Consider the following 16,710-nt stretch of genomic DNA (forward strand, 5'->3'; position numbering starts at 1 on the left):
TTGCTGATGAACATTTAATGACAGATTTCCATTCCCCCTAGCTATGAATACTGACCTCATCAGTGCCCACTCAGTGCTGCTCACTCCTCTTGATACTGAGTGGTCTTGGTGTGTTTGGGTGTGTCCCCAGGATACACAGCAGAGGTGGAGGCAGCCTGCTGCTTTCCGTGCCCTTGGCAGTTGTCCTCCGAAGGCCCTGGAGCAGAGACCCTGCTGATACTCCGGTGTCCGTTCCACCCTGTTCTGCCCGCTGCCCTTGAGATGTGTCGGTGTCAGGAGCGGGAGATTCAGAAGGACTCAGACTGCCTGAGTCTCCTTGATGGAAGGCCCCTGGATGAGTCCCAGTTCTTCCTCTTACCTGAGATGCTGGTAAGGCCCCGAGTGACTTTATGGGATGGAGGGACAGTGGGAGTGAGCTCCTGAAGCCTCTGAGTCATCTGGCTTTGCCAGTCCTGGAGCCGCCCCCCCCCGGGTCTGGAGGCACCATGGTGTCGACACCCTTGGTGATGGTCCGCTGTAACTGGGCTACGCTCTGCAGTGCCTCGGCAATGTCCACCTGTGTCTGGGACATGTCCCTCAGTGACTTGGACATGATGCCGAGGCCTCAGCCATGACCATCACAGACTGCGCCACGCCTTAGACACCACCACTCAGACATGGAAGTCATTTTGCAGGTTTTACACTGCGGTTTCCACCGTGGCAGTGTTGGCCTGGGTCCCACACGGTGTTGGCCTGGGTCCCACACGGTGTTGGCGTGGGTGCCACACGGTGTTGGTGTGGGTGCTGCGCGGTGTTGGCGTGGGTACCACACGGTGTTGGCCTGGGTCCCACGTGGTGTTGGCCTGGGTGCCACACGGTGTTGGCCTGGGTGCCACACGGTGTTGGCCTGGGTGCCACACGGTGTTGGCCTGGGTGCCACGTGGTGTTGGCCTGGGTGTCATGCGGTGTTGGCCTGGGTGCCACGCGGTGTTGGCCTGGGTGCCACACGGTGTTGGCCTGGGTGCCACGTGGTGTTGGCCTGGGTCCCACGCGGTGTTGGTGTGGGTGCCACGTGGTGTTGGCCTGGGTCCCACGCGGTGTTGGTGTGGGTGCTGCGCGGTGTTGGCCTGGGTCCCACGCGGTGTTGGCCTGGGTCCCACGCTGTGTTGGCCTGGGTGCCACACGGTGTTGGCCTGGGTGCCACGCTGTGTTGGCCTGGGTGCCACACGGTGTTGGCCTGGGTCCCACGCGGTGTTGGCCTGGGTCCCACGCGGTGTTGGCCTGGGTCCCACGCGGTGTTGGTGTGGGTGCCACACGGTGTTGGCCTGGGTGTCACACGGTGTTGGCGTGGGTGCCACACGGTGTTGGCCTGGGTGTCACATGGTGTTGGCCTGGGTGCCACACGGTGTTGGCCTGGGTGTCACACGGTGTTGGTGTGGGTGCCACACGGTGTTGGCCTGGGTGTCACACGGTGTTGGCCTGGGTGCCACGTGGTGTTGGCCTGGGTGTCACATGGTGTTGGCATGGGTGCCACGTGGTGTTGGCCTGGGTGCCATGCGGTGTTGGCGTGGGTGCCACGCGGTGTTGGCCTGGGTGCCACGTGGTGTTGGCCTGGGTGTCACATGGTGTTGGCATGGGTGCCACGTGGTGTTGGCCTGGGTGCCACACGGTGTTGGCCTGGGTGCCACACGGTGTTGGCGTGGGTGCCACACGGTGTTGGCGTGGGTGCCACGCGGTGTTGGCCTGGGTGCCACACGGTGTTGGCCTGGGTCCCACGCGGTGTTGGCCTGGGTGCCACACGGTGTTGGCCTGGGTGCCACGCGGTGTTGGCCTGGGTGCCACACACAAGACAGACAAACACTGAGGGGGTGGAGGGAAAATAATAAGGAATAAAGTCAAAAAATAAGAGTCCTTGATTTCAGATGATGAGTTCTTCAGTGCACTTTGTTCACAGTATGAGTATGGTTTACAGTTTCTGGTTTATGCCCTGTAACGATCTTCCTCTCAGTTAGCAACATCTTACTCACAGCTTTTCCAGGAGAGACCCCTGGCTTCACATCAGCCTGTTCTGCAGGGAGAGCTGGTTCTCATGGTGGTGTTTTGGTGAGAATCAGCTGGTGGGAAGAGAGAAGTTTTCTGTCTTAGCTGCCAAAGTGAAACTGAAAGCTCCTTCAGTCTCTGAACCGTTTGAGTGAGAACAGAACCAATCAACAGCTGTTACCGGGCAGAACACAGCCTTTTTGGCCAATTCACTTGCCATCAGCTAAATCAGTCAAACCAAGACTCAGCCAATCTCTGTCCTTGGTGCTGGTAACTGCAGTCCAAACCAGCACAGGTATCTGCTTGAATTAAAGATCAGCTGTTCTGGGGGAATTTGCATACGTGCAGTGCGGTCAGCCTAAGTTGAAGGGGAACCGGCGAAGGAGACCCAAGGAGTTTGAGTGAAGACAAGCATCCAGCAGAGGGCAGCAGAGCAGAGCTACTGATCAGCTGTTCTGGGGGAATTTGCATACGTGCAGTGCGGTCAGCCTAAGTTGAAGGTGGTTTGTGGAGGGGCTGTTGGCAAGTGACAGTTAAACCCGAAACACTTTGTGAGTGTTTCCCACCCTACCTCCTCCTCTAACCAACCCCCCCACCCCACGGTGGTTGGGAAGCGGGAGCAGGGGCCTGTCGTGAAGGTGAGTGAGTGCCTTTAAATTTGCTTAACTTTCAGCGGGAGCAGGGTTTGAGGTAATATCAGGTAAGCTCTTCTTTTTCTTTTTCTTGTTTTTTTTTAAATCTAGAGGTGATGTCAGGGAAGGCAGTACAATGCTCCTCCTGCAGAATGTTTGAGGTGAGGGACGCCGTCAGTGTCCCTGCTGATTTCATCTGTGGGAAGTGCACCCAACTCCAGCTCCTCAAAAACCGTGTTAGGGACCTGGAGCTTGAGCTGGATGAACTTCGGATCATTCGGGAGGCAGAGGGGGTCATAGATAGGAGCTTCAGGGAAGTAGTTACACCAAAGACTGGAGATAGATGGGTAACTGTAAGAGGGACTGGGAAGAAGCAGTCAGTGCAGGGACCCCCTGCGGTCGTTCCCCTGAGTAACAAGTATACCGTTTTGGATACTTGTGGGGGGGGGGGACTTACCAGGGGTAAGCCATGGGGTACGGGCCTCTGGCACGGAGTCTGTCCCTGTTGCTCAGAAGGGAAGGGGGGAAAGGAGTAGAACATTAGTAATTGGGGACTCAATAGTCAGGGGCACAGATAGGAGATTTTGTGGGAGCGAGAGAGACTCACGTTTGGTATGTTGCCTCCCAGGTGCAAGGGTAAGTGATGTCTCGGATCGTGTTTTCCGGGTCCTTAAGGGGGAGGGGGAGCAGCCCCAAGTCGTAGTCCACATTGGCACTAACAACATAGGTAGGAAAGGGGACAAGGATGTCAGGCAGGCCTTTAGGGAGCTAGGATGGAAGCTCAGAGCGAGAACAAACAGAGTTGTTATCTCTGGGTTGTTGCCCGTGCCACGTGATAGTGAGACGAGGAATAGGGAGAGAGAGCAATTAAACACGTGGCTACAGGGATGGTGCAGGCGGGAGGGATTCAGATTTCTGGATAACTGGGGCTCTTTCTGGGGAAGGTGGGACCTCTATAGACAGGATGGTCTACATCTGAACCTGAGGGGCACCAATATCCTGGGGGGGAGATTTGTTTGTGCTCTTTGGGGGGGTTTAAACTAATTCAGCAGGGGCATGGGAACCTGGATTGTAGTTTTGGGGTACGGGAGATTGAGAGTATAGAGGTCAGGAACACAGATTTGACTTCGCAGGAGGGTGCCAGTGTTCAGGTAGGTGGTTTGAAGTGTGTCTACTTCAATGCCAGGAGTATATGAAATAAGGTAGGGGAACTGGCAGCATGGGTTGGTACCTGGGACTTCGACGTTGTGGCCATTTCAGAGACATGGATAGAGCAGGGACAGGAATGGTTGTTGCAGGTTCCGGGGTTTAGGTGTTTTAGTAAGCTCAGAGAAGGGGGCAAAAGAGGGGGAGGTGTGGCGCTGCTAGTCAAGGACAGTATTACGGTGGCGGAAAGGATGCTAGATGGGGACTCTTCTTCTGAGGTAGTATGGGCTGAGGTTAGAAACAGGAAAGGAGAGGTCACCCTGTTGGGAGTTTTCTATAGGCCACCTAATAGTTCTAGGGATGTAGAGGAAAGGATGGTGAAGATGATTCTGGAAAAGAGCAATTGACTGGAAAAGATATAGTTCGAGTACATTAGATGGGTCGTTCTTTGTACAATGTGTGCAGGAGGGTTTCCTGACACAATATGTTGACAGGCCAACAAGAGGCGAGGCCACATTGGATTTGGTTTTGGGTAATGAACCAGGCCAGGTGTTAGATCTGGAGGTAGGTGAGCACTTTGGAAACAGTGACCACAATTCGGTGACCTTTACGTTAGTGATGGAAAGGGATAAGTATACCCCGCAGGGTAAGAGTTATAGCTGGGGGAAGGGCAATTATGATGCCATTAGACATGACTTAGGATGTGTTGGTTGGAGAAGTAGGCTGCAAGGGTTGGGCACACTGGATATGTGGAGCTTGTTCAAGGAACAGCTACTGCATGTTCTTGATCAGTACGTACCAGTCAGGCAGGGAGGAAGGGGTCGAGCGAGGGAACCGTGGTTTACCAAAGAAGTGGAATCTCTTGTTAAGAGGAAGAAGGAGGCCTATGTGAAGATGAGGCGTGAAGTTTCAGTTGGGGCGCTTGATAGTTACAAGGAAGCGAGGAAGGATCTAAAGAGAGAGCTGAGACGAGCAAGGAGGGGACATGAGAAGTCTTTGGCAGGTAGGATCAAGGAAAACCCAAAAGCTTTCTATAGGTATGTCAGGAATAAAAGAATGACTAGGGTAAGAGTAGGGCCAGTCAAGGACAGTGGTGGGAAGTTGTGTGTGGAGGCTGAGGAGATAAGCGAGATACTAAATGTATACTTTTCGTCAGTATTCACTCAAGAAAAAGATAATATTGTGGAGGAGAATGCTGAGACCCAGGCTATTAGAATAGATGGCATTGAGGTGCGTAGGGAAGAAGTGTTGGCAATTCTGGACAAGGTGAAAATAGATAAGTCCCCGGGGCCGGATGGGATTTATCCTAGGATTCTCTGGGAAGCCAGGGAAGAGATTGCTGAGCCTTTGGCTTTGATTTTTAGGTCATCATTGGCTACAGGAATAGTGCCAGAGGACTGGAGGATAGCAAATGTGGTCCCTTTATTCAAGAAGGGGAGTAGAGATAACCCCAGTAACTATAGGCCGGTGAGCCTAACGCAGGGGTGGGCAAACTTTTCCGTGCAAGGGCCACATTCAGAAATTCACAATTTTAAAGGGCCGCATACTATATTAAGTAAAATAATTACTTCATCCGGTTATGATTCTGGGCGCCTCATATCGAACATAGAACAGTACAGCACAGAACAGGCCCTTCGGCCCTCGACGTTGTGCCAAGCAATGATCACCCTACTCAACGTATCCACCCTATACCCATAACCCAACAGCCCCCCCATTTTTTTTTTAATGACTTGGTGGGCCGCATAAAGACCTTTGGCGGGCCGCATGCGGCCCGCGTGCCGTAGTTTGCCCACCCCTGGCCTAACGTCTGTGGTGGGTAAGGTCTTGGAGAGGATTATAAAAGATACGATTTATAATCATCTAGATAGGAATAATATGATTAGGGATAGTCAGCATGGTTTTGTGAAGGGTAGGTCATGCCTCACAAACCTTATTGAGTTCTTTGAGAAGGTGACTGAACAGGTAGACGAGGGTAGAGCAGTTGATGTGGTGTATATGGATTTCAGTAAAGCGTTTGATAAGGTTCCCCACGGTCGGCTATTGCAGAAAATACGGAGGCTGGGGATTGAGGGTGATTTAGAGATGTGGATCAGAAATTGGCTAGTTGAAAGAAGACAGAGAGTGGTAGTTGATGGGAAATGTTCAGAATGGAGTTCAGTTACGAGTGGCGTACCACAAGGATCTGTTCTGGGGCCGTTGCTGTTTGTCATTTTTATAAATGACCTAGAGGAGGGCGCAGAAGGATGGGTGAGTAAATTTGCAGACGACACTAAAGTCGGTGGAGTTGTAGACAGTGCGGAAGGATGTTGCAGGTTACAGAGGGACATAGATAAGCTGCAGAGCTGGGCTGAGAGGTGGCAAATGGAGTTTAATGTGGAGAAGTGTGAGGTGATTCACTTTGGAAAGAATAACAGAAATGCGGAATATTTGGCTAATGGTAAAATTCTTGGTAGTGTGGATGAGCAGAGGGATCTCGGTGTCCATGTACATAGATCCCTGAAAGTTGCCACCCAGGTTGATAGGGTTGTGAAGAAGGCCTATGGTGTGTTGGCCTTTATTGGTAGAGGGATTGAGTTCCGGAGCCATGAGGTCATGTTGCAGTTGTACAAAACTCTAGTACGGCCGCATTTGGAGTATTGCGTACAGTTCTGGTCGCCTCATTATAGGAAGGACGTGGAAGCTTTGGAACGGGTGCAGAGGAGATTTACCAGGATGTTGCCTGGTATGGAGGGAAAATCTTATGAGGAAAGGCTGATGGACTTGAGGTTGTTTTCGTTAGAGAGAAGAAGGTTAAGAGGTGACTTAATAGCCTTAAATTGAGGGGTAATAGATATAGGACAGAGGTCAGAGGTGGGTTTTTTACGCAAAGAGTGGTGAGGCCGTGGAATGCCCTACCTGCAACAGTAGTGAACTCGCCAACATTGAGGGCATTTAAAAATTTATTGGATAAGCATATGGATGATAAGGGCATAGTGTAGGTTAGATGGCCTTTAGTTTTTTTTCCATGTCGGTGCAACATCGAGGGCCGAAGGGCCTGTACTGCGCTGTATCGTTCTATGTTCTATGTTCTAAAGGCACAGACCACTGCTTCCTTCTGTTGAAGTAAAGATACAGACTACCTTAAAGACACAGCTCCATTAAGCATTCATGGTTCAAAAATGTAATTGCAAAAGTAAAAGAAAGAGGGAAATAAGGGATAAACAGGAAGGATCCTTATATCTGGTCTATCATCTGCATCCGTTCTGGGAGAACCTTGTCCAGAGGTTCAATATCTGGATGGGACCCTGGTGAGTCCTGGGATCCAACAGGCCCCTTATTGCTGTCTCCCTTGGATGCTCTGCCTCCTACTTAATGTGTGATGGTGACCCAGAAAGCTGCCTGCCTGCTAATTTTACCCGCCGAGGTGTGTGTCTCTGAGATGGTGGAGGTGCAAGTGATAACTGTGATACTGAATTTAAAACTCACCACTATTCTTAGAATTCCCCCTATACCAAAAAGAGGTCGATATTCTAAATGGTGAACAGGGATTCTCACTCCCTGACTCCGATGCAGGCTTCAGTGGGTGCTATTTAGGTCAAACTATATTTTCAAATTATCCCCCAGTATAACCCATACCTTCACCGAAGAATTTTACCTACTTACCCCTTAGTAGCATCGATGTCCTGGGTCCTGCGTTAAGGAAGTAAAGTAGGCTAATAACCACTTTTTCAGGTTAAGTTAAGTTATTTTATTATTATATTTTTTCTTTTAAAAGCTGCAAACATTTTCTTTACAGAAAGGAAAAAAGATCTTGCTTCGGGATCCTTCCTGTTGGTTGAAGGAACCTTCAGGCCCACCTTGACAATCGATCTTCTTAAAATCTTGTCTTCTTGAGATGTATTCGCTGGTGAACTCGGTTGCTGTGTCCTATCCTTCCCATGCACCGAGCTGTGAGAGCTGGCTCTGCTGGCTGTCCCCTTTCTTCAGGTTTATATTCTCTTTCAAAGAGTCACCAAGTTTTAACGACTTTATTGTAATTCAGCTTGTTTCATTTTGATTGTCAAAAAGTATCCTTGATGCAAACATCCAAATACAACCAACTATTCACTTTGCGCATAACGTCACCTCTCAGATCTGATTACAAAACGCCCCGGTTTCAATAGGTGTTACCTCCACTTCCTGCTTTTGAATCGCTTAATTTTCCAATTGTCCCCAGCTCATAACTTTGCCTTTGATTTTGACTTCAAATTGTGTCTCCCGTAGACAGGTCGTCTCCAATTTTCGTTTAATTGACTTGATGTCCATAGAATTTTACACTTTAGAATTTACACCAAATTCGACTGAGCATCTTCCATCCTTTCCAGCTGTTTACTAAGAGTTTATTTCAATTAAGGTGTGAGACTTTGCTTTTAGCTGTATGCTAAAATTTAACTGAAAGACCTGCCTGTTTTAAACATTCGTCAATTGAAACTCTCATCAATGCTTTTCCAGATACTTCCTGAGATAGTTACATTCCATGAAGGTGTGAGCCATTGTTTTAGCTTACCACATGAAACCTGTGTGTTTGATAATCTGCATTTTACAATCCTGCTCTTTGCATCTGCTATTAACCTTTTGTGGGATCTTTCCCTGTACCCTCTCAGACCAGATATTGCCAGACTTCCATGTTTCAAATGACACATTTTTCTGTATTTTCAAGAACAATACATTGTCAATGTTCTCCTTGGAGCTCTCTTCTGAGGTTGTCTCTTGGGTGGCAGGGGGGTGCAGCGACTCCAGGTGGCCTGGCCTCATCAGATGGTGATCCTGCAAGACAATGGGTATGGGTTCAGTGAGAGGGAAGGATAATTGTCTGGTTATCAACAACATACTTGAGACAAGTTATCTGGATGAAGGGGCAGTAGCTTCTATGGCAAACCTCGCTGTTGGTCACTACTCTGTCCTCGGGCAACCTCGTGATCACCAGGGCTAGTTCCTCATTGGGAGTGAGGACTTAAAACTCTGGAATTCTGACCTCCAGCCTCTCCCTTTCCTTCTTATTATGGGCTATTTTCTCCTGTGGGGACAAAGAGAGGAGATTGGGAGCCAAATGCCTGATGGGTCAGGTGGTCTATAGCAGGTAGCATGTGTGGGCACCTCACATGGACATTAAGGGGCTGTGCTGATGTGTGCTGAGAATGCTGAGGAACAAGCTTGGAGATTGAATGTTGCGAGGGTGCGAGGTGTCAGCCAGTTGATTGGGAGATGGGAGAGGGTTAATCATAGATTATAGATCATAGAATTTACAGTGCAGAAGGAGGCCACTCGGCCCATTGAGTCTGCACCAGCTCTTGGAAAGAGCACCCTACCCGAGGTCAACACCTCCACCCTATCCCCATAACCCAGTAACCCCACCCAACACTGACGGCAATTTTGGACACTAAGGACAATTTAGCATGCCAATCCACCTAACCTGCACATCTTTGGACTGTGGGAGGAAACCGGAGTACCCGGAGGAAACCCATGCACACACGGGGAGGATGTGCAGACTCCGCACAGACAGTGACCCAAGGCAGAATCGAACCTGGGACCCTGGAGCTGTGAAGCAATTATGCTAACCACAATGCTACCGTGCTGCCCGTTTGGGAATTGAAAGCTGGTAAACAGGACTGGTGCCAGGAGAGAGGTGGTGACGTACCCTGGCAGCTCGGAAGAAGGTCATTTACCTTCATCCTACATTGGGTGGCGATCTACCTGGTCATGCCACCCGCACTCACTGCAGCTGCCACTGCCTCCCAAGTGGCATTGGTCACCGTGTTGCTGCTTCTCTGACTCCCTCGTGGGTACAGGGTGCCCCGCCTCTCAACCACGGTGTCCAGAAGCCTTGTGTGGGCGGCATCCACAAATCGAGAAGTTCTCCGCGCCGCTATTCTCCTGTCTTGACTGGGAATGAGTGCTGAGAGACCATTTAAATGCTGCCCCCTTGTTAGCTGGGAACAGCTGAGGTGTGAGTCAGGGGCCTCGGGCACTGTGTTTTCAAATGGGGCCTCGTGTTTTGCATTTAGTGTGGGTGAATAGCGATGTGGATGGTCCCCATAAAGCCAGCACAAATCACCCATGAACCCACCCAAAATTACACTCAGGGCAGGATTTAGCCACCACCCCGCTGCGTGTTATTCGAGGCGGCCCACCAGCGGGATTTACTGGTCCCGCGATATCAACAGCACTTCCCAGTGACTGCACGCCTCGCCATCGGGAAACCCGTGCTCCGTCATGGGACTGGAATATCCCGCCGGTATGAACAGACGGTAAATCCCGCCCTTAATCATTTATTGGGAGAATTTCACCCCAACGTATTTCATTGAAAAAAGTCAGTCAATAGCCTCAGCAGGTTAAAGGATTTTGAAAATTGTGAAATAACAATGACAGAAACATCGGCCAAAACGACGCAGCGACATCAAATCGAAATTATCCAAGTAAATCGGAAGAACCAGCCCAAAAAACTGAGCAACTTTATAGTGAAACAACTTAAAGTTGCTAACTTAAAATTAAGGGCAGCACGGTAGCACAGTGGTTAGCACTGTTGCTTCACAGCGCCAGGGTCCCAGGTTTGATTCCCGTCTGGGTCACTATCTGCATGTTCTCTCCGTGACTGCATGGGTTTCCTCCGGGTGCTCCGGTTTCCTCCCACAAGTCCGAAAGACGTGCTTGTTAGGTGAATTGGACATTCTGAATTCTCCCTCAGTGTACCCGAACAGGCGCCGGAGTGTGGCGACTAGGGGATTTTCACAGTAACTTTATTGCAGTGTTAATGTAAACCTACTTGTGGCACTAAAGATCATTATTAAGTGGGGCGATTAAAATGGGGGCTTACTCTATACAGGGGATGATTCTGTGATCAATGCCGTTAAGGGGACGAGCAATGCTCAGAGTTTGTGAATCTCACTAAATCATCATTGTGCAGCACCTGATGCTCCGCAGGCTTCATTTAACGGGTAGAAGATGACAGGCTGGAAAAGTGCAGCTCGCAAATCTTACAACAAATTGAAGAGTTAGTCCCTTTGGAATTGTGTCTCCCACTGTCTTCACCCTTTGAAGTCCTCTCTCCTTCTTAATATATCTAATCCTTCTTTGACTTGGCTTCATTTTGTGGACACTCTGAAATTCTTTCAGATGATTTTTGGCCTTAAAGAATTGATATAACTGTATATTGCTGATATCATGATTGTTAAAATTGTTTATTGGTATGGTTTATACCCTTATAGCTCTGAATCTTACATCTATCTCTTTCATTTGTAGGATTTTTTCTGGTCTACATATTCCAATGGAAGTAAGTATGAGAGTCTTTGGTTTAATAACATAACTAATTAAAAGTTGACTGTAGCTGCGGTCGAGAACATGTGTGATTGCCCATAAATACACTTAATTTTGAAATAATTCCAGAATAATTTAATTTACAAAGAGTGTGTTCAATGGGTCTTGCTTCTAAATAAAACTTGAAAAAGGGGGAATAATAAAAACTGCAAAATCTATACTGTCCGGAAATACCCGGTTGCTGTTCAGATTAATAATGTTAACTATGGTGGAATTCTCTGTTTGAGACTAAGAGCGGGATTCTCCGTTTCAGCGGCTAAGTGCCGGTGCCAGCAGAGCATGTGGTGTATTATGACCAAAACAATTGGCGCTGACCCCTCAGCGATTCGGGGACCGTTGAGGGGCTAGCTCCGGCGCTGACTGAATCCCACCCTTAATGTTGATGCCAACACAGAATCCGTGGACAGTTACAACAGAAAAACCGGTGCCAACCTGGACTGATTCCGCTACCATTGAGGGGCGAACATTGGTGCCGCTTAAAGATTATTATTATTGTTATGCAGGATTGATGTGCGTCAGTTCTGGTTCTGTGCACAATGGGGGCGGAATTCTCCGCTCCCGCGATGCATTGGGAAGGCCGCCGTGAACTCGGCTGAGTTTCACGACGGCATCAGAGGCCGCTCCTCGCACCCTATTCACCCCCCCCCCCCCCACCCCCAGGGGGCTAGGAGTGGCGCTCCGTAAATCTCGGCCGCCGGGCCTTGACGCTTGCGTCAAGGCGGCGCGCCGAGAATGACTCGATGGCGGCGCCTAACTGACGTCAGCCGCGCATGCGCAGGTTGGCCGGCTCCAACCCGCGCATGCGCGGCTGATGTCACGACGGATGACGGCTCCAACCCGCGCATGCGCGGTTGCCGTCTTCCCCTCCGCTGCCCCGCAAGACGTGGCGGCTTGATCTTGCGGGGCGGCGGAGGGGAAAGAGTGTGTCGCTTTGAGACGCCGGCCCGACGATGGGTGGGCACCGATCACGGGCCAGTCCCCTCCCGAGCACGGCCGTGGTGCTCACTCCCCTCTCCGCCCCCCACAAGCTTCAAACGAGCATTTGGCGCCCATGTTCACGACGGCAGCAACCAGGTGTGGTTGCCGCCGTCGTGAACCGGTCGGGAACGTCAGGCCGCTCGGCCCATCCGGGCCGGAGAATCGCCGGTCGCCGGGAAAAACGGCGAGCGGCGATTCTTCCAAGCGGGTGTGGGAGAATCACGGGGGGCGCCAGGACGGCGTGTCGTGAGTCGCCCGGCCCTACCGCGATTCTCCCACCCGCCGTGGGGAGCAGAGAATCGCGCCCTGGGTTTTGCAATATTTCCTGTTCGCCAGTTAGGTAAATAACCGCAATGTTTATTTACCACAATGCAGAGGCTCACAGCCTGGTGGCAGCGAATCAGCTTCCAGGATCAAACTGAACCAGAAACCCACGCTTGCTGGGGGTCACCCCCCAACCTGGTCCCTGATTGGAAAAGACTCTCTTGACAGATTGGCCCTTTAAGGGGAAAATACCTCAGGCTCGTAGCTCAGATCCTTGGACGATCACCCTGAGGCTTGCTGACATCCCCTTACTAAATTCATCCTGGGATTAAAGCATTTTGAGTGAATGCTCTTTCTTAGAGCTTACGACAGGGAGATCTGTAAACAGTCTCTTAGTTTTAGGCTTTAAAGTCCATACACCAGAAATATTTTTTCAGATGTTTGAAATTTGAATGCACATGCTCAGACTTAACACAATGAAACTGAGGCGAGAAAGTGAACAAGGTGCATTGGGTGGTTTGGTAGAAGCCATTTGGTGTCAGACAATTCATTCTACCTTCCAACTGGCAGTTATTCTGGTGACGGAATCACCATCACTGTGAGAACCATTTGAGTTTGGGGATAGATGGTTGGCTTTGGATAGTTTATGAAGGTGGTTATTTGACTGGGGTAGTCTTCACTGTAGCAGGAACAGCAAGAAACAATAGGTCTGATTTTGATCGTGTTAACTGTGATGAGATACCGAGATTACAAAGTTGTTATTTTGAGTGTGGGTCGATGCAGATTTGGGTTGATGCAGATTTACTTCAGTATCTGCTTATATCTCTTTCCCTAGAGACCAATTTATTGACGTCACAGCTAAATTACTGTCATTATATAAAATTCAATAAAATCTTTGCACCATTACTGTAAATTTATTCGAGAGTAATTTGCCCTTGGTCTGAGCAATGTTCTAATTTTATTTTCTAGATCTAAGTTCCCTTATAACAACTGTAAAGGTGATTGAAGAAGAACAAAGGGTAATAGATAATATTGAAAAGAAGCTGATGGAAATTGAAATGAAAATCAAAACCTGTGAAATTTCGTTATTTACAATGTTAAAAGATTGTATCAATGGTAAATGATATGAAATGCTTTTTATTTTTACCATTACTGTCTGTTAAATCTGTATCAAGCTGTTGTGCTCATATTAATTTTGTTCTGCAAAGTTTTAAAGATCAATAAAATTTCAATGAACTCTGATCAATACAGCTCACAATAGGAATGTGTTTCGGGTCGATTTTGTTTATGTCTTTAGAAGCTGTAGCTTGAAATGTTGGTGCAGCCTGAAGGCTTAGATTTCATTGGTGGAGTTTTTAAAGATTCTGTATTGGTGGATGTGTAAAAAACATCAACCTGAAAATAAATTTTTACTCTCACTGTTGTTTGAGGTTTCTAGTCTGAGTGACGTATAAATAATAATTTACTTGTGCATTATCACAACATTTACTACTGAAATCTCTATGCCTGACTTTGGGCACAATCCTGTGGAGCTGTTGGGGGTCCCACTTGCCCTCTGGAGAGTCAACAAGAGACCCGCGCTGCCTCTTTTCCAAAAGGCCCACCCAACCCTGAGCCAAGCAGGCAGTGATAAGGCCGCACGGCTTTACCCTGGGATCACCTCAGTGCAGACGTTTGGCCCATTGAGAACTGCTGGCCAATCAGAGGTTGGCAGCTCTTGTTTTTTAAAAAAAAATAATTTTTATTGAAATTTTTACAAAATATAAACATCTCAACTCTATTAACACCCCAAGAACAATTCCCACCCAACTTCAAACGCAACTACAAACAAAAGAAAAAACCAAAAGAACACCCAAACAACAAAAGGGAAAGAGATAACACCCGCCACATCCCACAAACCCATGTACACAGTTCTCCCTCCCACCGATCCAAACCCCCCCCCGGGTTGCTGCTGCCGCCGGCCTATTTTCTTACCGTTCCACCAGGAAGTCCAGGAAAGGCTGCCACCGCCTAAAGAACCCTTGTACCGATCCCCTCAGGGCAAATTTCACCTTCTCCAATTTAATGAACCCCGCCATATCACTGATCCAGGCCTCCACGCTTGGGGGCCTCGCATCCTTCCATTGAAGCAACATCCTCCGCCGGGCTACTAGGGACGCAAAGGTCAGAACACTGGCCTCTTTCGCCTCCTACACTCCCGGCTCCACTGCAACCCCAAAAATTGCGAGTCCCCAGCCTGGCTTGACCCTGGATCCCACCACCTTCGACACCGTCCTTGCTACCCCCTTCCAAAACTCCCCCAGCGCTGGGCACGCCCAAAACATATGGGCGTGGTTCGCTGGGCTCCCCGAGCACCTAGCACACCTGTCCTCGCCCCTGAAAAACCTACTCATCCTCGTCCCAGTCATGTGGGCCCTATGCAGCACCTTGAACTGTATGAGGTTAAGCCTCGCACAGGAAGAGGAGGAGTTCACTCTCTCCAGGGCATCCACCCATGTCCCCTCCTCAATCTCCTCACTCAGCTCCTCTTCCCATTTACCCTTCAGTTCCTCCACCGAGGGCTCGTCTACCTCCTGCATCACCTGGTATATTTCCGAAATCCTCCCTCCTCCAACCCACACCCCCGAGAGCACCCTGTCCCATACCCCACGTGGGGGCAACAGAGGGAACCCCTCCACCTGCCGCCTGGCAAACGCCCTAACCTGCATGTACCGAAACATGTTCCCCGGGGGGAGCCCAAACTTCCCCTCTAACTCACCCAAGCTCGCGAACCTCCCCTCCACAAACAGGTCCCTCAACCTCCTAACCCCTACCCTGTGCCAGCCCAGAAATCCGCCATCAATGCTCCCTGGGACAAACCAATGGTTCCCCCGTATCGGGGCCTCCATCGAGCCCCCTCACTTCTCCCCTATGCCGTCTCCATTGCCCCCAAATTTTGAGGGTAGCCGCCACCACCGGGCTCGTGGTATACCTCATTGGAGGGAGCGGCAACGGCGCCATTACCAGCGCCTCCAGGCTCATGCCCACACATGACGCCGCCTCCATCCTCTTCGATGCTGCCCCTTCCCCATCCATTACCCACTTACGCACCATCGCTGCGTTGGCAGCCCAATAGTACCCACAGAGGTTGGGCAACGCCAGCCCCCCCCTATCCCTGCCCCGTTCCAGGAACACTCTTCTCACCCTCGGAGTCCCATGTGCCCACACAAATCCCGTGATATTCCTGTTGACCCTCCTAAAAAAGGCCTTCGAGATAAGGATGGGGAGGCACTGGAACAGGAACAAAAACCTCGGGAGCACCGTCATCTTAACGGACTGCACCCTCCCCGCCAGTGACAGCGGTAACATATCCCACCTCTTAAACTCCTCCTCCATCTGCTCCACCAACCTTGTGAGGTTGAGCTTGTGCAGGGCCCCCCAGCTCCCCGCCACCTGGACCCCTGGGTACCTGAAACTCTTCCCTGCCTGCTTCAGTGGGAGCCTACCAATCCCCTCCTCTTGATCCCCCGGATGCACCACAAACAACTCACTCTTGCCCAGGTTCAACTTATACCCAGAGAAACCCCCGAATTCACTAAGAATCCTCATCACCTCCGGCATCCCCCCCCCACCGGGTCCGCCACATACAGCAACAGGCCGTCCGCATACAGCGACACTCAATGCTCCTCCCCACCCCGCACCAGGCCCCTCCAGTTCCCTGACTCCCTCAATGCCATGGCCAGGGGCAGTTGGCAGCTCTTGTACTCAGTAGTTCCTCAGGGGTGGCATTGGCAGCTGCAGAACAAAACCTATTGGAGCCCCAGGATTGTAGAGTAACACAGGCCACCGGCAGGGTGGGGATGGCTGCAATGGGTCTAACCACCCAGAATTTAATTCTGGCAGTGGTGGGGAGGCAGAGGCAATCTGATATGCCCCTTCCTGCCTAAGTACATGCCTTTCCTGCTTTTGAGATGCATCCCCAGTGGGTGCACGAGATTCAGTCCATTTTACAGTTTGAATAGCGTTTGTTTTTATCCAAAGACTTCATTTATGAAGTGAATATGCAATATATATTCAGAGCATTTTTCAAGCATAAATTCATCTACTCTCAAAATTTCCACAATTATCAATGAGATCAATTTATCCATTTTCACCCCCAAAAAACACTTTTCAAATATTGTCGTGTTTATTCCTTGATGAGTGTGTCAGCCTTGCCTGAGTGATAATACTCTCACCGCTGAGTCAGTACGCTGGACATTGAAACTCTACTGGAGACCGACCACAGGATAGAATCTTAGCTCAGTGCAGTATTGAGGGAACGCTGAGCTCAAAGGTGAGTATTTTGAATGAAACATGAAGA

General features: G+C 49.9%; 1 protein-coding gene across 2 annotated transcripts in view; it reads left to right on the forward strand.

Moving 5' to 3' along the window:
* The window catches only part of LOC119978349 (venom prothrombin activator oscutarin-C catalytic subunit-like), a 37,776-nt gene extending 23,982 nt beyond the window's left edge, over positions 1 to 13,794 (forward strand). The window contains exons 1-3 of one of the 2 annotated variants that reach the window (XM_038819924.1): positions 162 to 369; positions 11,055 to 11,085; positions 13,341 to 13,794. In XM_038819924.1, coding sequence (XP_038675852.1) covers positions 262 to 369; positions 11,055 to 11,085; positions 13,341 to 13,495 — 294 coding nt within the window. In that variant the 5' untranslated portion in view covers positions 162 to 261 and the 3' untranslated portion in view covers positions 13,496 to 13,794. Of the gene's footprint in view, positions 1 to 161; positions 370 to 11,054; positions 11,086 to 13,340 lie in introns of those variants that run through there. The other variant, XM_038819923.1, reaches the window with a different exon arrangement.
* Positions 13,795 to 16,710: the final 2,916 nt, after the last annotated feature.

Source organism: Scyliorhinus canicula, chromosome 15 (genome assembly GCF_902713615.1).
Source record: "Scyliorhinus canicula chromosome 15, sScyCan1.1, whole genome shotgun sequence".
NCBI classification, from domain to species: Eukaryota; Metazoa; Chordata; class Chondrichthyes; order Carcharhiniformes; family Scyliorhinidae; genus Scyliorhinus; species Scyliorhinus canicula.